Here is a 23164-nt window from a genome sequence, read left to right on the forward strand (position 1 = left end):
AGACCGCCAAGGAAACCTGCAGAGCCGCACTCTGTTCTTCTGCAGTTATTAAATGGTGAGATGGCTTCATTACATGGGCCACATAATATCTATAGTATGAGCGTCTGAGGCGAGTGAAGGACCGATAAAAGAAGAACTAACCGACATGCACAATTCGTACAGTTTCCTCCCAGTTCCGACTTATTCATTCCAATAGACTGCACAATAACTAAAGATCAGAGACATTTTATATTTAAGGTATTTGACAAAAACACTCAGGATCAACATACAGCTTTCTGAGAAGGAGAAGTTTATTTTGCAACTCTGCTTCAACATTAATCTCTTCGTGGTGCAGCCAGCATCACAAAGGTTAAAAACAGCAGGACTGTCGAGCTTGAACATGTGTGATTTTAAAATGACTCCATTATTAAAACAGTGCAGGAACCCGCTACCCTCTAACAGCCTGCCTTCGGATACCATCTCAAAAAACTAAACCAGGAAAACCCACATTTAGTAAACACAAATTCACATATCCGTCATTTTGTGTGTCCATCGTACTCGTTCTTTAACATCGGCAAGCTTGCGTATCAGCACCAGTGCTGGCTGTGCCGGTTGTAAGGCATCGGTTCCTATTGTCAACGCAGGTAATCCTCTCTTGATCCAGATTCTGTCACACTGTGAGAGTTGCTGAATCAATTCTTGAGCCACTGAGGCAAAAAAAAAGAAGCTGAACAATATTATCGCCCATAAAAGACCCCCCCCCCCCATTCAAAGCACAGTGATCTTTTGTGAAGACTGCCAAATTTGTAGATTTGTACAAACAAATAGAATATATCTCAACATATAGATTATATACAGCTCTTTTTAGGAGCTAGTAACAAAAATGACCAGAGAGATGCAGTCAGAAGGCACAGCGAGACAGTGGAGACAGCGGCTGCTCGGTGAGGAGACCGTAAACACTCAGTCCTGTTTGTCTGAGGAGAGGGATACTGGGGAAGGGGCTGATGGTTTCCAGTAGGCAGAGTGTCAGCCAGTGGCACATCGCCACTCCCGGAGTGGCAGTCACTTAAAAACCGTCCGTTCAGATCAGCGTTTTAAGGCTTGATATAAGAAATCCTTCATCTGGTATTCAGCAGTGGATTCAAGGCTCCTCCCTCGTTCTTGAGACTCGCTCTGTAAGTCATGACATTAATTTAGATTTCATTCACCGACACACTGGCCCAACTGGTGATCCATCGTTATCACTGACCCATGACATCTTAAGGCTTAACTTCATCAAATTACACTTGCTCTCTCAAATAAGGACGTCCAGTCCCCAAACGATGTGGCCAACACACACAGGAACCTGAATTGGGTTGAATTTTCTTTTTAACTGGAGAATCATCTCCTGGAACGTCCCTCCCTGCTCGGTGAACGGCGGTTCACCGAGCAGCAGTGTGGTGCAGGCTCCACTGGCTGACTTAGAGAGATGTGCGTGGCCATAGGTCACCGAGGTCTTAACCGACAGGCTGGGACCAGTAATCCGTTAGGCGTTGTCATATTTCTGCAGAGCCTCCTCTAGCTTGCCTGTGATTTTTTGAAAGAACGAGATCTGTTGCTGTAAGTAGTGCTGCATCTGGGCCCTGAAGTCACGCACACGGATCTGGTGGAAGTGCTGGATCTCAGCCAGCGTGGCGCAGGAGATGATGTTGCAGCGCTCGTTGATGCCTTCCGCCTGTGCCAGGTCCATCTTACCCTCCTCCACATGCTTCTGGCTTTCTTTCACCTTCGTCAGGGCTCCTGTTCCGAGATAGAAATACAGGCAGGAATTTAGATCACGTTTTGTTTTGCAAATAGAAACACACCCACCACATTTATTTATAAATATATGTTTAATAACCACATGCTATACTAACCAAAGTGGGAAAACACGCTCACAAGCATGTCCCGTTTTGGGTAAAGTCCCTTCCCTCGAAATGGAGAGTTTATTTCCTTAAACTTAACCTTTACCTTTTCAAACAGACTTTAATACTATAGCTGGAAAGTTATTTCATAAACTATATATCCTTGTCTGTAAAGAGTAAGTATAAAAAGAACCCAGCAGTGAATTTATAACTCCCAGGAAATAACCAAAATGGTATTAAACGTTTGGCATGAACATTTTGTTCCAATCTCCCAAAGAATCTAGATAGATCTGTTTCTTTAGTTAGAAAATGTGAGGGGGCCCAACTCTAAAAAAACATGACACAGCTTTTTTATAAAACAACCATTTAGGGTGTTTTTCATGCAGTTTCTTTAGTTCATCGACTAAAGTTGTTGGCAGCTCAAAGGACTTTAATATTGGCAGCGGCCTACCAAACAAAAACAAGTCTGTTTGATAGAGTTTCTCATTCATTAATGCTGATGATAAGGATGACGAAATCCACCAATTCACAGCAATCAGTAACTGACCAGCAATCAAACACAGGTGAAAACATTAGTCATGTTAAATTCTATTATTTCTTCTCCATTGCTTGTTAGATAATTCCCACAGGGTAGCTGCTTTAAAAAGAAAAGCCACCTGACGTCTCTCACAGGAAACTATAACTTGCAAAGTATCGCATTTCACACTCATACTGAGAGTTTAATCACACTCAACCCTCAGTTTCCACGCTGCTGCTAAGAGCTGTGGTCACAGCCATTGTGATACCAGAAGAAGAAATATGCCCGTATATAACTTTTCAGACAGATGGTTCCATGGGAGCGGAAGGCCAGAAAGGGTCAGAAACACCACAAGCTTATGACAGATGACTTATCAAGCAGCTGACATTTTCTGACCGAGCAAAGCAAGAAATGTCAAGAGCAATAAGTTTGACGTTGAAATGCAAGAGAAACGGACAGGACGCGACCTTCTGTTTGAAAGCACCACTTAAACATGTCTCCATGTCCTAGCTGCAAGCAAAGAGGACGAATGGTTGGTTAGAGCAGGGACACGATCAAGCTTCGGCCATTTCTTCGTTTTTCCCAAAGTTTTGTCAGAATTCATTTATTTGTGGGGAAAAGAGAGGAACTGCAACTATTTTCCCTTTTCAATGAACTCTGCAGCCTTTGTGATGCTCTGAGCACATGCAGGTGGTAAAGCCAGAGGCCGTAGTGCAACATGTCCTTGTTCCAGCTTCTCTTTTGTTGCCTCTGTGTTTCAGGTGGCTTACCCTCTGAGATTTGGACTAATGGAAACAGAAAAAAAATACATTTTGACTTCACCTGCGACCTAGACGTTAATCGAGGGAACACTTAGCACCGATAATGAAAAACCAGTCCATGCTGTAGCCATGAGATGTTTTAAACTGGCTGTAGATCTGTTTCATCTGCTCCTGTTCGTGTGGTGGAAACATTGGTCAACTCAGTCCTTTGTAACAGGAAACCACCACTGATGTGCTGTGTGTAACCCTGAAGTATCCACTGTGTCACGGAGAGAGTGTTCTAAATGACACGCACAATGTGTAGCGATGTGAATGACAATGAGTGTGAGGTGTGTTATTTGTGCCGCAGAGTCAAGTGACAAAACTTCCAGTTTTGGTCTGTCATGGGATTTTCGAGTCATCAGGTGAGTCACCAGCTTGTTTCCAGAAATGTGAGACAGCTGACGACTTTGCGGCTACTCTCTTTACAAATCATTACCCGAAATATGCCCACACACACATCTCTTCATCCCTCCCTCCCAATCTGCCCAGTTTGCCCTCTGGCTTTAGCTTCTCTCAGCTGCAGTTTGACCCAGATCATAGAAATTCCTCTAATGCACAACAGACTGGGTGCGACAGAAAGAGAGGTAAAGACAACAGTGGAGCAGAGGAGGCAAACACAGCTGCCAGAAGACTTAAGTGACGATCCCAGAGGTGTTTACTTGGCTTCCTGCATTTAAAAGGCCACTTAATGGACTCAAGAGGTATAATTGTTACCATGGACACTTCATGAGGAAGACAGGAGCTCAGCAGTAGAAGAATATACAAAGCCCTAGCGACAGGAAGTGAACTTCACAGTCCTGATAAAAAAAGGGAACCGGCCTATTATCAAGAAGACCTTAAAATAATCTGCCATTGTGTGATCTTCGAGCTGCCTGTTGAGTCTGACCAACAGTTCAACCCCCGACATTTCATATACTGTAATATATGACGAGGGGGGGAAAAAACATATCTCAACCTTCTGAGAAGCTAGAGCCAAGAAATGTTGTTTGTGCGAATGTATTATAAAATCAGATCAGTCACTTGCCTGAGAAGTAACTGTCAAGTTGACCATGACAGAAATGGTCAATTTGCCCGACAATAATGCCTGTTAAAAAACAAATTGATAAAAAGAAAAACATGGTAGTAACTCTCATTTTATTTACTATTTAACAGTATTCAGACTTTTATCAATTTCCTGCTGGCAAACAGCATCTGCTCAATAGTCCAGGTGCTTGTACCTGGAGATGTGAAGCATTGTAAACCAGAATGGCCCAAACCTCCACCAAGACACAACAGTCTCCTTAAATTCAGTCGAGCTTCACCAGATAGCACACGCTCATAGAAATAAGTTCCCTAAATATGACTATATATGACTTCCAGATATAAAGCTGCAGAGTGATAATGAGATGTACATCATACTGCAGAGTCACACCATGAATAAGGAAAAGCACTGATGAGTGTCTCTGAAGAAACCCTCCCTGGGTGCATGGAGGTGGCAGCGAACCCTCCTGGGCTCACTGGAGGCCGACACTTCCCTGCTCACGTAATCTCTGGTTACACAACACAGAGCTACCGCGAGCCTGTGACCTGCACAGCAGCGGCAATACCCATCTCCTCCCTCCAGCACCTCAATCATCTCTCTGTGCATGAGAGGACATTTAAAGAGCCTGTGACAGTTTATCAGGCCGACCCGCAGCCTTTGCCAAAGCAGTGTCAGCTGAGGGGCTGACTCAGCAGGAAGACCTGACATCCTCCCAAAGAAGTGCTTTCCCTCGACGTGCCTGCCATTGTTTTATCACTTGGTGCAGTGATAAAACGATGACGAGACCAGAGAAGCACAGCTCTCAGCAATGTGCTGAATGGACCGAACGCAAAGTCAAAACAGGGATGAAGTCAGCCAAGCCAAAACCTTCATAATTTATCATCTTAGACTTAATTAATTCATATGCACTCTATGCTTTTAAGCCAGTTGATTAAATAACAGCGAGAGGCATTAGGAACTTAAATATGTAAATGTAGGGACATTAATCTCATCAGAGGTCAGATGACGACTTGTTTTCTGAGCCATAAAGTGACATTATGCTTTTTTCTAAAGTCAACAACATTTCATTAACCGAGAAGCACTGTTTCCGAGAACATGTTTGAAAGATTAGAAATGGAAATATAAAGACAGTGGGTGGGGTTAACAAAGAGGTACATGAATGTTTTCAGTTCCTCAGAAGTGACCATTTATACCTTTTTTTTACCCTCCCTGCACAACCTCAAACAGGGAAGTTGCACTTGTATTCTGCTTCACCTTATCACAAACAGTATGGGGGTGGCAGTGTGACATTTTTACAAAGCGGCTCAATGTCTGTGTAACCGGGGGGGGGGGGGGGGGGGGCAGCAATGCTGATCACACATCATGATATCCAAATCACCAGCAAAGGCTTTATAATAAAATGTATTTTTTTTTTTTTTTTTTTTTATATTTTTGTTTATTGGAAGTAGTTTCACGAGATACAACAATATAACAGGGAATACTTCCATCTTACATTTTTTCCCATCTTTTTATCCCTCCCACATTCCCATCCCCAGCACCCATAACAAACCCATAAACACGAAAAAACAACCAAATATAAAAATAAATAAATAAATAAAATAAAATAAATAATTAAAGGGGAAGGGTGAATTGTTATTAAAAATAAAATAAATGGGGGGGAGGGGGGGGCTCAGTCATCACCATAACGCAGAGATGTCAAAGACTCAATATGACTTAAGAGAGGTCTCCAAGTCTTTTCAAATGAATTTAAGGAACCATTCAGGGAAAATCTAAGCTTTTCAAGACTCATGAACAGTAAAACTTCTTCAACCCACCTACTGTGAGATGGGGGTTGAGGGTGTTTCCATTTAAAGAGTATAAGGCGTCTGGCCAACAGGGTGGTAAAGGCAAGGACATTCTGTATAACTCTAGAGGCAAAAGGCTGTAGGGGGGCCCCAAACAAAGCCAAGAGAGGTTGAGGAGAGATGGTAGTGTTATATGCTGTGCTAAGAGTTTTAAAGATTTCAGACCAGAATGTGGCAAGCCCGGGACAGGACCAGAACATATGAGAATGATCTGCTGGGGATTGTTTGCACCTGTTACAGGAGTCAGTTACATTGGGATAAATTCGAGATAGCCTCAAGTTAGTGTAGTGAACTTTGTGCACTACTTTACATTGTAGGAGGCCATGTCTCGCACAGATTGAAGAGGAATGAACCAACCGTAATACTTGTTCCCAATAATCATCAGGTAGTGTGACTCCAAGCTCTTGCTCCCAAGAACACTTGGGGCCTGATGCCGGGCTATCGAGAGAAGAGTTGATAAGGCTGTAAATGCTAGAAATTAGCCGCTTTTGTCCGGGATCAAGAGCCAGTATTGAATCATAAAATGTATTTTTAATGGCAACCTAGCTGGATCTCTGGTTAAAAAGGTCATAGAACCTTATGTATGTAGTCAAATGTTTTATTAGTCAATTACTGCTTCTTTAGTAATTGGGTTAACCCAGTAAAAGTTATATTTTGTGCAACTCTCCTCCTCTTTCTCAAGAGCCTGAAACAAGAGGAGGCAACAAACCCTGCAATATCAGATTAGGACAGAAATAAAAGTTACAAAAAGTAAATTCGATAAGTTTTAAAACCAAAGTATCATGAGCTGGTGCTGTCCCTGCCAGGCTGCACACTAATGGCTCATGTTCTCCCTGTGGAGGTGGGGATCAATAGAGTTCAGTGATCCACAGTGGGTGGGAAAGCTCACATTTCCCTGGTCACGTCCGTGGGGACAAATACAAATCTGTCTGGAGTCTGACGTCCTAATGAGACAGATACAAAGAGCTAAAAATGGAATTCAGCTGCGGAAAAGACAGATAAGCAAGAAAGTAACTGTGATATGACCGTAAGGCCACCCCCACAGATAACCTTCTCTACAGGCGTAATGACCATGGATAACCTCAACCTGCACGTTCAAAAGCCACCAACGTTAACATTTCACTTTCTCCCTGATGTAAAATCTTGATTATTGCTGCAACAATAATCTCAGCTGACCCGCTTGGCCGACTGGGCTTCTGTGTGGCCTCTTCTAAATGTGTTCTTTGGTTTATCACAAAAAAAGGATGTGGCCCAGTCTCACTCTATCAAACAGGGAATATCGGTTGTTAACAGAAGAGGAACACCAGAGAGGATATGTGTAAACGAGGTATTTCATCCACTAGGAGGTTATGTTTTCACCCCTGTCTATTCGTTGGATGTTTGGTTTGGTTGTTAGTTAGCAGGTTTATGCAAAAACTACTGGACAGATTATCATGAAACCTGGTGGAAGGAAGCGGTACAGGTCAGGAAAGAACTCAATGAGACTTTGGTGGGTCTCCGGATTACTTTAAACATTGAAAAGGGGTGTTGTCCAACATTTTCCCAGATTTCTCAGTGAAAATAAATCATGGTTTTTAAATGGATTTAAAAAAAAAATATGCTGCACTGTGCACTCTGCTCAGTATCATTCTAGTGTATATATGAGAGCATGTGAAACATTTGGGGGAAGGTAGACAAACTCACAAAGTGAACAAGGCCGGTGTATGTTTGAGCTTGCAGCAGCACAGTAGTGTCTTCACTCAATGATATAAAAGCTGCGACCTCGTATTCTTTCCTATACATTTCTGCCTAACTACCTCACAGTGAGCGGACAACATGTGTCTTGTACCTTTGCAGTGGGTATTTACATTTAAGGCTCTGTGGTAGCACATAGCCAATTTAAGTAACAAGCAGCCATTCAGTTGTGTTCTAATCGAGGGAACACTTAGGATCTATAATTTACTGCACATTAACTGTTCCGTCACTGCCATGTAACACTATACATCTTTATAGCCTCTCGCAGATTCTGGCACGGAAGAGATGCAACAGGCCCAGTGGCATGTTTGAATAGACAAACTATACGAGTTTGCATTTGAACCTTTCCTTCAAAGGGTAATTAATTAGAAATGGATTCTTTGCCTGCTTCAAGATTAAAGTAAAATATTAAAAACTAGCTCAACCGGACTGAAAATAAACAGCGGAACTAAACAGTTTCCCTTCATCAAAAAACACGTTGACATCAAAGTAATTCTGAATTCAATAAGCAACACGGGGTTTTTCTTTTATCTGCTGGACGCCCTGGATTTCCCAGCAGCTTTGTTTCCAGTCCCCCCAGTGTCCTGAAGTCCTGTCTCACTGAACTCTGTCACCTTTTCTAAACAAAAAAATGTGCCTGCAGCAAAGTTTTCCATGTGTGGTATCAAATCAGGGTTTCTTATCTGTGAATTAAGGCTGGGCTTATCACACCAGGCTGTGTGAATGGCTGTGTCACCTTATTTTTGGCTGCATGTGGCCACTAGATTTGAGCTGAGTGGGAAGTTTGTGTCCCATCGCAGCCCAAACACTGTCTGTCCTGTTTCCCCAGCGTCGCCTATTGTGGCCTGAATGGGCCCAGTGTCTGTAGGGGACCTGACTGATAAACACATATGTCCACAAGGGAGGTGGGGAGTTAACACAAGTCACCAGTGAACTTCTAAACCTAAAGGTTCAGTGTGTAGAATTTAGTGACATCTAGTTGTGAAGTGAAATACCCCTCATCTCCCCCTCCGCTTCCAAACAGTTGGAGAGAAACTCAAAAGGTGTTTAGTTTGTCCAGTCTGGGCTACTGTAAAAACATGGCAGCCTCCGTAGAAAGGACCCGCTCCCGATGTGAATATGAAGTATTTACATATAAAGAGCCAATTCTACGTAAAACAAAAAAACAATTTGGATGAAACACACTGTGAAAACCTCACTAAGATTATTTTAAATTAAATTTTTGCCAATAGATCCATTCCACCTAAATCTTACACACTGACCCTAAATGTCACTTTGGCACTTTCTGGTTGGAAAGTCCAGATTTTGGATCCGTACACGTGGTTAATGAAACAATGGAAACCAGCAGGGACTCTGACTGATTATCAAAAGATTCTCCTGATCTGACAGCCATGTGATTTTACTCAAGCAAGGCACTGCTACTGAACCCAAAGGATTGAGAAGGATTAGATAACATCATCCTCTAATCTCGCAAATGTAAATAGGCCTCTGTGGTGTGCAGCATGGCATTATCTCAGGTATGACTCTCGGTTGTCAGTTTGTCAGTGATTGTAAAGGTTTAAATGTCACACACTGTGCATGACAGTGCACAAAGACACACTCATTGGCACATCTACATTTTGAGAAAGCCGTCAGTCAGGTATGACTTACACAAGGGAGGAGTGGTTAGGTTTGAGTCGCACGTATTCTTTCGATGATCGTTTTCTCTTCCTCATCTGTGAACCACATTCTCACCAACAACATGGTGGTGATGGAAAGTGCTTCTCTGTAAACCCCAGTGCAACACTGCCATTCCTCTTGCGTAACAGCGTTGCCTCTCATGAGCGTGAAACTTTCTCACACAAGGAGAACTATCGTCGGCTGAGGGTCCTGTAGGTGGACAGTCTCGAAAACTGACTTCCTGTGCTTGGACTAAACAGATTTGGGCAATCAGTGATGGAGGTGTGATCAACCAAACCACGTAGAGCCTTCTCCAGCTCCAGATCATTAACATGTAGTTCAACTAGAGTGGAAGATCAAACACAGCTGAACAGGTGCTGCCCAGTTGATTCACCCAATGCAAACCAGTTCCCCCGATGCAAACACTGCACATTTGTTTTGCAAAGTGACATAAGCTATAATTGTGACCTGATTAAATCTGATAGATATACCTGTCTGACACCAATTACACGTTTGATCTTGTTATGGCCAGAACATGTTTTTAATTTCTTTAACTTTAAAGCCTGTTCAGCCAGACCTGAGGTGAACAGATGGGTCTGAAAACTGAATTTAAAATCCAACAGGTAGATTATGTGTGTGGGCCAATTTAAATGGATTTTAATGGAAGCCAATTTCTGCCAGTGAAAGAGAAACAGATGATTAATAAATCAAATTGAAGATGAAAATGTTGAGATAGTAAGTCATTATTTTTGAAGTATTCAATATTTACTTTTAGTTAGAGACTATCTTTTTTGAGACGCTAAGTTGTTACAGTATTTTGTAATAATTTTGTATTTTTCAAGAATTATAATCTTACTCTTTAATGAATGTTACTACACATTCAAAGTTGACAAAGTCAAAGCGATATTTTGGCTCCTGTGAAGTTCCTGTGAAAGAAGTCTTAAAAACATAAACACGTCAGGGACACATGTGTTCGCTGTATCTGAAAGTATCATTACTTTACCTTTCTGGACATGGATGATGTCTGGGTAGTTTGCCAAGTGTCCCTGGTAAAGAGCAAACAAATCCATGATAGGGTCAAGATCCTTTCTGGGCTGCTCGGCAAAATACTCTCCGATGGCTTCATACGTGTCTCCGGTGAAGGAGATGGCCTGGTTCAGTCCTGCTGAGTACGTCTGCTGGTCTATTTCAAAAGCCTGGCTGAGGAACTTGAACGACATCCCCACTTTCTGATACTCCTTCTTGAAGCCGGTGATCTGCTTGCGGGCGAACTCGTTGATGGTGGCATTGAGCTGCAGGGTGCTGTCGTCCATCCTCTTGGTGAACGTCTTGAATCCGTCTATTTTGCTCTCGACCTCCTGGAAGTCGAGCGGAGCCGCTGGCGTGCTGATGGTGAGGAAGAAGTTGGCCCCCACCATCTCGTCCTTCTCGGCCTTCCTCTTCCCCTGCTTCCAGGCCTTCTCGTCCGTGCTGCTGCAGGTGAGGAAGTGCTGGAAGACATCACACTTGGCCAGGACCGGGTGGCTGGTCATGTGGTTCATCCACCACATGAGGCCTTTCCTCCTCTTGGAGATAAAGTCCTCCTCGAAGCGACCTGTGGCCTGCTTCTCGGGGATGTGTGGCACTGAGATGACGGGGAACTTCTCCACCAGGCGGGCGTACAGCCAGTCGAAGTGCTTGTACCTCCTGTTCACCTGGTTCTGCGTGTGGCTGGGGGTCAGCTTGTAGGAGATGTAGCTTTTCATCCCCTTGAACTTGGTCTGTTTGGTGGGGTCGTCGATTGTGCAACCGAAGGGATACGGGTTCTCCTGCCACTCTGGACCATACTGACCCATAACCACACAGAGCTTATCCCCATCCTTCACGAAGCCTGACGCCTCTCCCAGCACAAAGGCCTCACCTCCAGACTTGACGAAGGTGGAGAACCTGTTCAGGTTCCTGCTGACGGTGGCTGAGCTCTTGGCCTGCTGCGCATTGCCTCTGGACGTGGAGGATGTGGACACTCTGTAGGTGGACGGCCCGTTGCCTTCAAAGTCACGATACCGTCCTCCCACAGTGCCCGGTTCATCCGCCACAGTGGAGCTGTCATCCCAGTCATCATCCCAGTCATCGTCGCTCACTTGGCTTGGGGACTGATAGAGGTGCTGCTGCTGTGGAGGCTGCTGCTGCTGCGGCGGAGGAGCTGTGGGGAATGTGGTTAAACCTGGAGGAGACGGTTTGGAAAAGTTCTCGGTTTTATTCGGAGGACTCACAGAGCCGTCGAAGCCTCCGGGCGGGATGTTGGCGTATCTGGAGTCCGGGTTAGTGTCCCCAGATGTGCTGCAGATGTTGTTGTTGGACGTGGAGGCGGCGTCGCTGCTCATGAGCTCCACGTAGGACGCGGGGAACAGTCCCCTCTCCCCCTTGCTGTTCACCCCCTCGAGCCAGCCCTCGATGTCCTGCTCGCTGTACAGGGTGACGATCTCGTTCTCCTTCACCGACACCTCGCCCGGGTTCTCCGAGTGGAAGTCGTACAGCGCCCGGGCTCTGAGCGCCATGATTCCCCCCGCGGCTGGATGGAGCAGGGATCGGAGGACAGCGGGCTAACTCGCTGCGGGCTGGCCGGGGCAGGAGGGAGGCGCAGCGGGCACAGGGGCTAGCTTCAGTCCGCCAACAACTCCTGCAACTCGGCGTACAAACTTCCCAACGTCTCAGGGAACCTCCTCTTCTCCGGTGGCCTCTGTGCGCGGCTATTCCCGTTGATCGACCCGGTGCGGAGGTTTGCAGCGTGTGCCGCTGGAGCGAAGGTATTCGCCGCTGTACCACGACTGTAATCCGGGCTCCGGATCCGGGCTGGGCGCCTCTGCTCTCGGTGCTCCGCTGTGTCAGCACCGCGCAGCATCCAGCGCGTCTGGCAGGCTGGATAATCGAGGGCGGAGCCACAAGATGCTGTGATCCGCCCAGACAACACCAATCAACCGCCTGGGAAGAGCCACGATGAGAGCCTGGTCCTCAGACTGGACATGTGTCCTCACTGGTTGACTGTTTCACACCGAAGACAGGAGGGTCTGTCCCACTTGATGGAGTGTTGTGGAACAGTAATTACACCTCTGATTACTTTAATAATAATCATAAAAACATCAACTTTGTTTATTTAGCACTTTTCAAAGACAAAGCTAAACACTGTTTTACAATGAAAAACTGAATTTCAAGAACCAACAATTATATTTCAACATAATTAACAAGACCAGACAACTTAGCATGTAAAGGTTCAGTGTGTAAGATTAAGTGACATCTAGTGGTGAAGTTGCCTGTTGCAGCTGAAGAGCCCTCACCTCACCCTCCCCTTCCAAAAATGGAAGAGAACCTGTGGTAATCATCAGTTGTCATTGATTATCAAAAGGTGTTTAGTTTGTCCCATTTAGGCTAATGTAAAAAAAAAGGACTCGCTCCTTATAAATAAAGCATTAAATATAAAGGCTCATTCTAGGGTTAAGAAAACAACAATTCATACAATTTCGATGAAACACACTAGAGAAAACATCCCTAGGATTATTTTTTATTGAATTTCTGGCAATAGATCCCTCTCACCTAAATCTTACACACTGAAGCTTTAACTAATAATTTCAGCATTACATCATACACCATTCATCTAATTTTATTCATTTTATTTATTATAATGCATCTATGATTTTTCATCTACACATCAGTTATCTTGATCTGTGTTCTTCTGATAAATACAGCTACAGGTTTAAGTCTGATTGTCTCAGGAGACTATTTCTACCCCGGGTTTCCACCAACACAGATGTTAAAACACTTTGGTTTCTCCATTTCACTGACAACAAACCACAGCGTCCTCATCCTACAAGCACTAATGTTGTTACACAATGGCCTAAGGGTCATAGGTCAAGGGTCCAATTCCCCGGAATATATTATTACATAATTACATTACATTTAGCTGATGCTTTTGTCCAAAGCTACTTACATTTTTAGAACTCTCAGTATTCATGAGGGGTCATTTTAGGGATTCAGTATCTTGATCATATCTTATTAAATCAGTTTCCTGGACATTATATTCAAGTGGTATTTCCACACAGTAATGTCTAATTGTTATTTCCATACCTTCTCCACACTCAGTATCAGAATCATGATGGGAAAATTAATGAACTTCTTATCTTGATTAATTTTTGACAGAATAAGTTTATCAAATGCCACAACTGTAGAATGTAAATACACTCAGCTCACCGTGGTATTTTACAGTATGATAAAGTTGAGGCTAAATGTCTCATGGTCCAGTAATCTAAGATAAGAATGTAACTGACGTAGATTTAATAAGTGAAGGTCAGGGTGACCAGAAGAATGTTTTGGATTTTCCATCATCTGAAAGGAATGTCATAAAAAAAAACACTGACTTCCCCTAACCATCACTCATCGAGACAGGATCCCTTCCTGTAAGCATATTTTCAAGTCTGATGTTATTGTATTTATTCATTTTACAATCCCAAACCTCCAGAAATTCAGTTCACAGTCAAATATGACAAAGAAGATCAGAAAATCATAATATTTGACCATTCAAAAAGCCAAATGTTTTCTAAAAATTATAAAAGGTTATTAGTTGATTATCAAAATAGTTTCCAAATAATGTTCTGTTGACCATGAAACATGAAACATGGATAAAATAAATGAAATTATTAATAAGATTAATTGAATTTTCCCATGTGCTATCAGATCTTTAGTCATAGCATGTTATTTACATTTCTGAAAACCATGCAGTTCAGGCTGTAGTGACTCTGAAACCCTAAGTCGGACAGATGTTATTCAAATATGCAGTTTCAAAGAGCCTGAACTTAATAAAAAAGGGCATCTATTGAAATGGCATAAATAAAACTTTTATTTTACAGTTTATATGGAACTGTTTAGAGATTAATTTTAACAATCTAACTCTGCAGTAAGAACATAGCTGACTTTAACAGCTCCACTGCTTGTAGACTATAAACCCTGTAATGAATCCAACATTATAAATCTGCTAACTGACTCCTAACCATTGCTTTGAATGAATAGTTTAATCGTCTCACAGTCTTTGTGCTGGTTCGTGGGCTTTTACTCTGACATTGACAAATGAAACCCTAGCTTCGGCAGAGTTTATGCTTTTTTATTTTATAATTCCAAGTTATCATTTATCTTGTCTTCAGAGAGAAAACCACCTAATCTGTGTCATGCTGGCATTTTATTACATAAGCAAACCATTCAAAGATGATACTGGACAACAGAACAACCATAATGCCTCTTTATTCTGGTGGATACTGCCTCCCCGTGGCTCCTTTCAGATCTTTTTTAAAGGGGAAGATTTTCAATTCTCCACAGTAGGTTAAAAAAAATGATATGAATTATAATAAAAGTAATATCTTTCAAGGATACATTTGACAGATTTTGTTTCATAATGCATTTTTTTAAACCCAAATTAAGTTATGACTTTGCACAAAATGTGAAACATGACCTCTTCTGTGTTTTTTGTAGCCTTAAAATTAATTATAATCATGGAGGTGGGTGAAGCTCAGGTGGTAGAGCATTGAGCTTCCCCTTATCCATATGTTGCCATGTATTTTAAGTGAGACCCTGAACCTTTTATTTATCCAGATGCATGTGTCTAGGGGGGAAATGTATTGTGCTTTGCAATAAAGATTCTTTTAATGTGTGTAATATTATTCATGCACATGTGGCTACTCAACCGCCACGTCCCTACAGGCCACTAGAGGTCTCTCTTCTCATGTTTGCCTGTGTTGGATAGTCTGAGAAACACAACAGTTCCATATTTGATTTACACAGGTGTGAAAATTCAGAATAATGAATAATGAATAAAGTCTCCTGTACACCTGTCAGACTGGTGCAGCGGACACCCAGTTCACCTCCAGCTTAAATGTATTCAGGGAGATTTTCTTTACAGCACATGGACATGCACATGAAATATTAAGGAGTGTGCTCTCCAGGGAACAGGGATGACTTCAGTATGCTGCTTGCATCACATTAGATGTCTTGTGATTTTTACTGCTCCTCTAATCAGGGTGATAGTACGTAATAGCTTTGCCTGGGTTCCCTTTTGTTCTGTTAATTTGGCCCTATCCACCTCAATGAATTACCATGCCTGAATAGGGTTTCCTTTGCAAACTGTTGTGGAAGCTCATAGGAGCAATGGAGGTCAGATTTGCCATATGGTCCATAAAGCTACCAATTCAATTTTAGGTTGATCTCTTTTGATTGGTTCTTCATGGCGAGAAAATTCCCTGTAGATTCCTAAAAAAGGATAACAGATTACACAACATGCACTGGAAGCATAGAGTAACTAAATCCAGGATGACACAATTGCTGTCATGACGACTGACACAGATTATCACATCACATGGTTGTGTATTCATCTGACACATGCACATCCTTTTCCTTATCAAATCCTGTGTATCATCTAAGCTGAGGCCTGTATGTGCTGCAGAGGGACTACTCTTTGACTTTCAACTGTGCCTTTCCTCGCTGTGTCCTCTCCTTTCATTCATTATGTATCGTGAAATGAATTACTTCAGGGTCATTGCATTTCGTGCTGCTTGGAGTACGAAATGCACACTATGAATAGAATGAATAGTTTGGTTGTTCAACGTGGAAAATAGGAGCAATTGTGATATATTTTGGGACAACTCCAAAATGTTGGAAATCTAATCATTTTTTGTCATATGATATTTGTATTAAAATCGCTACAAAGTGATCTGTTTTCTTGCACTTATGAACTTGATATTTGATTTTTGCTTTAGGATTTTGCTTTACATTCTAAACTTGATATCATTGTCATTTACTTTATGATGGTTATATAGATAGATAGATAAATAGATAGATAATTAAATAGATAGATAAATAGATAAATAGATAGATAATTAGATAGATAGATAGATAGATAGACAGATAGATAGATAGATAGATAGATAGATAGATAGATAGATAGATAGATGGATAGATGGATAGATAGATAGATGTACTTTATTGATCCAAATTTAAGTGTTTGTCGAATTGTGTTATAACATTTGATATAAAGCAGCCATTGTATGTACAGAATGTGCTGAAAATTAACTATCTCGATGATATTCTATACTGTGTGCATGATTTTTTATTTGCATGTATGTATGTATGCAGTGTACAATGTATGTGTATATGTATATATAAGTATATGTATGTGTATGTGTCTATGTATACATAAGTATATATAGTGTCTATATGTGTATAAAGTGTATACTGCATACATATATGTTTGTATACAGGTATGTATGCATGTATACACACACTCATGTATATACTGTATATGTATATTTTGAAGATATTTAATTCCGTCACATTGCTACAGTTGATCTCTCTAGTATTTTACTATTGAACCTTTTATATCGACATGTTGTTACATCACTGATAAGAGGAAGTTACAAAGTCCTCTCCTCAAGCCAATGTGAGAGAGATGATCTATTTATATTAAATAAATAACCCTAATAATAATATGGTCTATGTAGCTGTTAGATCCACAGGCTTCATATGAAACACATAATAACTTGTCTGGTGTGGAGCGTTCACGTGAAACCAGATAAATCAGATTTCACCAGCGGCCGGTTTCTCCCCCGCGGAGCAGAAATAGCCTCCATGTGTTTGGTCATGTGACCACGCTACGTGAGCGAGTGGACGTGCGTGACGTAGCGGTGCGGGGCTTCGCTGGTTTCCTCAACCAAACACCCAGTGACACACTGAGGTGCAAAAGCTGCTCCGCCGGCGGAACACGGCTTTTTTACCCACTAACAAAGAGCCGGGACCGAAGGGGCCTCGTCGTCCGACACCGACTCGACCTCCGCCGCCGTCGAACTTGCCTCTGGACCGAAGGAGAAAGACGGAGGAGAAGAATCCCTGCTCGCAAAAAAGAAAACCCAGCGAAGGGCTGCTGCTTTTATTTTGCTGTGGAAAGGCGGGGAATACAAAGCGACGTGCGGCTCGAACCCGTCACATTCTGGGGACTAAAACACGGAGGGCTTTACCACAAAACCAGCTGGTGCTGCTGTGACTGCTCAGCGACAGTACATGGATTATCTGGTGAGTGCAAATGGCTGCTGGTTCGAACCAAACACTGGTCCCAGCAGTGAGTTTGGATCAGGTGTGTGTGCGTGTGCTAACCCAACAACACAGAGGTGTAGCTGCTCTCATGCTAATGTATCAGCTGTGTATGTGTGTGTCTCTGTCTCTCTCTGTGTGTGTGTTTGTGTGTGAGGTCTAACCGGTTCACCCGAACCACGATCTGTTTACATGTGCAACACTGCTCGACCAGCTACACCCCCCTGTGGGTCAGTTAGCTTCACGATGACACGTTGAAGCTGTTGATGTTTCCTGAAGCTGAGGGTGAAGCTGCAGGAGGATCTGCCAGAGTCCAGCTGTCACTTGTCTCCCTGGGTTCGAGGTGCATCAGCCTCCTGGATGGTTTGTTTGACCCCACGTCACCGAACCTTCCATGAGAGGTCAAATCACTTGCACCGGCGTTGGCCATGGGAGAATATGGGGTGGGGAGCTGCTGGAGCCTCGCAACAATAGAGAGGAAGCCGTAACTGAGGGCTTTCCCTGGGAATTCATAACGCCACAGAGGGAGAGAGGACAAAGACAATGTGCTGTCACGTCAGAGGGACGGCGTGAAGTGCACAGGAACTTGCCCACCCAGTGTTATCAGCTTGTCTGTAATGTCTCTCCCAAGACGTGGGACCTGAAGGACCTTCAAACTCCACCAGGACGTTTCTTTTAGAGTCAAGATTACAAAGTCCCGCTCTGCAACAAAGAGCAATTGTGCCCGTACCCGACTGATGGATGTCTGGGGCTACTGGCCTCTCGGTGTCTTGTGCTGATTTATTTTGTAAACTTGGTTCCATGTCAAAAGGAGAGTTGTTGGTACCAAAGGCACACACACACACAGACACACACCGACAAACACAAAGGGTATTGTCGTCAATAAGAGCACCCTCGTGACACAAACTGAATGAAATCAGTTTCACCCCAATCTCTCTTCTTTCTCTGCTTGACGTGCTTCGAGAACAGCACAGCCTTTATTCACTTGCATTCACATTACATCATAAGAGATCAGTCGTGGTCGAGTAAAAATAACCCATAAGTATTAGTCCGATTTGGAATATTAACACATTTAAGCTCTGCAGACATATTGAGAGCAAACAACGACACAAATAGTCCGGCTTACATGATTGGAGATTTTCTGTGACAAACAGTTTTCTGTGCGAGGCACAGCTGTAACTCTGTGGAGCGTTGGAGCTTGGCTGTCCTGAGAGGTCGGCCACTCAATAGGCGCAGGGCCTCCTCTCCTGCTGTGCCACGCTGGAGACCTGGCACAGAACCCGGGCCCAAACTAGGTCTCGTTCCTTTAAATCAACAGGAACGTGAAAGCACTTGTCACATAACGGTGGTTGGGACGAGCGGGATTGGGAGCACATCAACGTTGCACATTTGCTGGGGTATTAACTGTGGTTTGAGTTGTGAATGTAGTACATAAGAAGTCTGGACTGTGCTGGATTCTGATTCAGCTGCATGGAGCTTTGAGCCCTCTGTAGAACTGTACTCCTGCCTGGTCGGTGCAATGGGGGAGATCACACGATACAGCAGCTCTGACACAGGAATTTGGTGCTAGCTGTTGCCACGATACAGTCGTACCGAATTACAAGTGTGAGTGTGGAACAGCTCTTGGACCCACAACCTTTTGCAGACTTCACCAGAAAGGACACAATGAACGTGTTGTGAGTGACATCAAATAGATGAGAACAAACTAAGACTGTATTCTTACTTTCACTTTCTCTTAACTCCGACCAGAGCATTCAGCATTATTGATGTTATGGACATTAACTTTTTCTTTTGTTGGCCAATAATAGTTAGCTGACACAGACTGATATTGAAACTTTTATCTTACAAAATAAATAATGCTGAAAGGATGAACAATAATATTTCCCTTTTATGTTTTGAATGTTTATTTTCTATATAACTTTCAAGTTCTTTATGTTTGTGTTTTTATCTTCATGTTTTTAGTTTGTTGTTTGTCACAATTAGATTTCTTTGCCATGATTGTTTAATAATGACATCTCAGGAATCATTGTTATAATATATCGGCCGATATTACTTTTGGTCAGATATTTTGTACACCCGAGCATCTTTACCAGCACCAGTCCCGATAAAATCCATATAGTTCGAGCTCAACTCACTCCACTGCACAACATTTGTTTATTTATGCAAATCCACCGCCTAAAGGTTATTTCATCAATCTCCCTCAACTTCTGCCAATGATGTAGAGTTATTTATGGCTGCTTCACACAAACGACTGAGGCTTATCTCAGGTGGACTGACTCTCAGGTTGTCTGTGTGCAGCTCTGCCCTTGAAGAAGACGGATCTATGAGGCTGTAAAAAGAATTAGCTTTGCCTGGTGTTAAACAGCCAGTGTGAGTTTGGTGGAATTTAAACGGTGGATTACATGTTTTCTTTGTGTGAAAAAGAGCTAAGCATCATTCCATCATATTATATGATTTGGATTTCAATTCAACGGTTCAGTTGAATATTTAATTTTGATTGAATTCAATGCATTTTTGTTCCTGAACACTTGACGCATTTCACCGTTAAGTGGTGAATATGTGTATCATACTTAAATCATTAATACTCTTCATCAAAAATAATAACCCATTACGTGTAGTAGCACTTAGGCTTCAGTTTTAAATTGCACTTTAGAAAAAAACAACTTGCCCTGAACATTTCTACAGAGATAATAATTCAATTTTTTGAAGGGATGTTGAACCTCACATGAACTTGAAAACGGTTATACAGTCGTCAGGACTATTAATAGTTTTGTCAATAAGCAAGGACCAAACACCTGTTAAGCTTAGTGTCAGTGAGTGCCCCTGCTGTCCACCACCTGTTTACATTACCCCTGGTTTCCTGTCTGTGTAGTTGCATGAACAGAACATGTAGATTTGTAATGTGGAGTGGTCTGACTGGTTGTTGGAAGTGATGTAAAGCAATTGTTTTGAATAAACTCAGCAGTTATTATTACCTGTCTTTATAACATGGAAATCTAAAAGCACAGTCTATTTTGAAATATTACCCAGAAATCATGGCAGAATTCTAATCAAATAGTTATTAGCTTCTGTTTCCAGGATTAACATTGTTTTATGTGGGATAAATGTGGGAGGGTGTCCTTGAACATTCTGCAACTCTCACATTTTAAAACAACCTCACACCTTTTAATGGAAATAAATTGTCTCGATAGAAGCCTGTGTGAGTTTTTTGGCAGACCAGCTGTACTTCATGGCACATCTCCTGCACATAGCAGGCTATAACAGATAGACATCTCTCCACTGCTAGACAGGAAGTGGAGCTGATGGGGATTTCTTGGCAGCATATGAGTCCGGTCTATGGGATACAAGGCTGGTGTTACTGTTCCTTTCAATCTTGTCCACTGTCTGACCGTGTTACACACTTCACTGGTGCCGGCAGACATCTCTGCCAAACTCCCTTCAGAGGCAAACAGAAAGCACCTACACCTACACAACCACCATCTCACAAAAATATATCTACAAATATCAGGTTTTACTTTGAAAGGAGAGGTCAGCCAAGTCGGCCACAGTTCCCTAAACATACCCGTTATTTAGGTTGCGTTGCCCCCAGCGGTAATGTCAAATACCTTTTATGAGCACAACAGCATTCCTGACTTTCTTTCCCTGCTTTTCGAAGCTTCCAGCTGCACGTCAGGTTTCAGTGTCTGCTGGTAAGCTCGGTGCAGTGATTCCCCTGTGTCTGTGGAGAGTGCTCATGAGTCAGCTTCTCTGGCCGGAGCAGCATCAGTGTTGCTCAGGAAGATGAGGAAATAGTTATGGGGGTTCATAAAGCGATAATTATGAGGATCACTTTGAGCTCCATATTGATGTCCTCATAACTTGATGGACTGTCCGTCGAAAGAGGCATTAGTGAACTTTATTTATATTTTTATTGCATTTTATTTCTTTTTCATTCTCTCAGACCATAACCACTCCCATTGTGTTGGTCCCTACAAAGCTTGTCTTCAGTAGAAAAACAAATGCAGTGGACATTGATTTGCTGCAGTGGAGTATTATTCTGCTCATTTCTTTTGAATAGCTGTGGGTCCTTAATAGCCATAAACAAATGCAGATTGATAATTAGCTTTATCGTGACCTGAGTTTCTGAGAAAATCGTATATTGTTGAATTGAATTTAGATTTTAATTTTAAAAGAATTTAATGATCTACTATAAAACTATATGACAAACAATTAAATCAAGATAAAAAATGTCAGTGTTGATATTTAACACGATATTTTTAAATGATTATGTTTCAAGTGTATCGACTCTATTTTCCTCCTGGTGAAGGTTCTGGTTTTACACTCTTCTCTATGAGCAGAGAAAGTCAAACACTTGTTAAACAGCTAAACATTTGACAAAAGTGTTTTATCTCCCCACTGAGCTTTCACAATTCATAATTATGACTTAAATCTAAATATGGAACTTTTGTTACATTCAGGTTCTCTGCAGGGAATACGTGTGTATGTGTGTGTATTCAAAAACAGCTTCATGTTGTGTCAAACCAATAATATCAAACTAATGACATTGTGGTTGGTCTCTAATCACAGTCCTGGCACACCATGTGCACCCAGCTGTGTTTCCTCTATGATTTGTTTAGCGGGGTGTAACCTTTGCTGTTTGACCGAACATTTTAAAACTGTGAAATAAGCTGACACTTCACTGCAAAACAGGAATAGATTTACCTGAGTTGCAAAGCGTGCAGCCTAGTTGAAAGTGTTTAATTAAAAAATATAATAAATTCAAGGCTTTGTCATACGGAAACCTCTACTCTTACTGTTTGGACATTTAATTCATTGGAGAATACTTGAGTTATTAGCAGGTGGGGTGGGGGGGGGGGGTTCCACCTTATTGATGAATGTAAAAAATGGATTGGGAGTAGAGCTGCAAATTTCTCCCGCAGTCAGATGGCTCTGTGAAAAGCAGAGTGAGAAATGTCCTTTCCCATAATAACCACCAAAATGGAGAAGATGGTGATAATAAGCTATGGTTAATATTTAATTCAGTTGCTAGCAAAACTATCCTATCTTAGTTAATTCTATGCTCTCAACCAAAGATTCCTGAGTGCTTTGATTCAACTGTGCCCGAGTGCGGAAAACTTAAGTTCAATGTGAGGGCAGGCCATTGGGGGGGAATTGGGAGGAAGGACAGGACTCCAGAACAGTACAAGGTAACCAGCCCTAGTGTGAGTACATCCTAATTCTGAAATCTGCATATATATATATATAGTGGTTATGCAAGACAGGGACAGTAAACATTTAGCTGATATTGTTTATGATCCACCAGGCCACTGCTGTGATGGGATTTTGTCCAGTGTGATTACTCTGAGTGGCTTTGAAAGTGCAAGTGAGGTAAAGGATGGGAACCTGCATGTTGAACTGTAGGTTTTTGTCTCTATAATCATTCAAATAAAAGCAATATTAGTTTTACAGTGCAGTACAGTTAGTATTCTATGTTTTTAAAACTGCAGTTCATCAGCAGGTTTTGGGAGCAACCATCACAAGACAGTTGAGCTGACCAAAACAAGCTTTTTGAACATGACTCACAGATCCCCACGAACAGACGGACTTCGGACAAAGCTTCCCACAACAGTCACAGAAATCCC

At 42.3% G+C, this 23164-nt stretch overlaps 2 protein-coding genes across 2 annotated transcripts in view; one reads left to right on the forward strand and one right to left on the reverse strand.

Moving 5' to 3' along the window:
• Positions 1-268: 268 nt before the first annotated feature.
• On the reverse strand, positions 269-12346 carry snx18a (sorting nexin 18a). Its single transcript, XM_062381566.1, has 2 exons — positions 10444-12346; positions 269-1758 (listed from the first exon to the last, which is right to left on the reverse strand). The coding sequence occupies exons 1-2, from the start codon at positions 11975-11977 to the stop codon at positions 1505-1507; spliced, it is 1788 nt and encodes a 595-aa protein (XP_062237550.1). The 5' UTR covers positions 11978-12346; the 3' UTR covers positions 269-1504.
• A 4809-nt stretch (positions 12347-17155) lies between these two features.
• LOC133939462 (ADP-ribosylation factor-like protein 15) overlaps positions 17156-23164 on the forward strand; it is an 86557-nt gene continuing 80548 nt past the window's right edge. The window contains exon 1 of the mRNA XM_062381569.1: positions 17156-17525. Within this exon, the coding sequence (XP_062237553.1) occupies positions 17514-17525 (12 nt within the window). The 5' untranslated portion in view covers positions 17156-17513. The remainder of the gene's footprint in view (positions 17526-23164) is intronic.

This window comes from Platichthys flesus, chromosome 3, assembly GCF_949316205.1.
Source record: "Platichthys flesus chromosome 3, fPlaFle2.1, whole genome shotgun sequence".
Classification (NCBI taxonomy): Eukaryota; Metazoa; Chordata; class Actinopteri; order Pleuronectiformes; family Pleuronectidae; genus Platichthys; species Platichthys flesus.

What these genes read in the sequence shown, in the direction of transcription:
- snx18a (XM_062381566.1), bottom strand. Translation starts at nt 11,977, where the DNA reads ATGGCGCTCAGAGCCCGGGCGCTGTACGACTTCCACTCGGAGAACCCG. An exon ending in CATCATCCATGTCCAGAAAG is followed by an intron (nt 1,759 to 10,443) that starts GTAAAGTAATGA and finishes ATCTCGGAACAG; the next exon opens with GAGCCCTGACGAAGGTGAAA.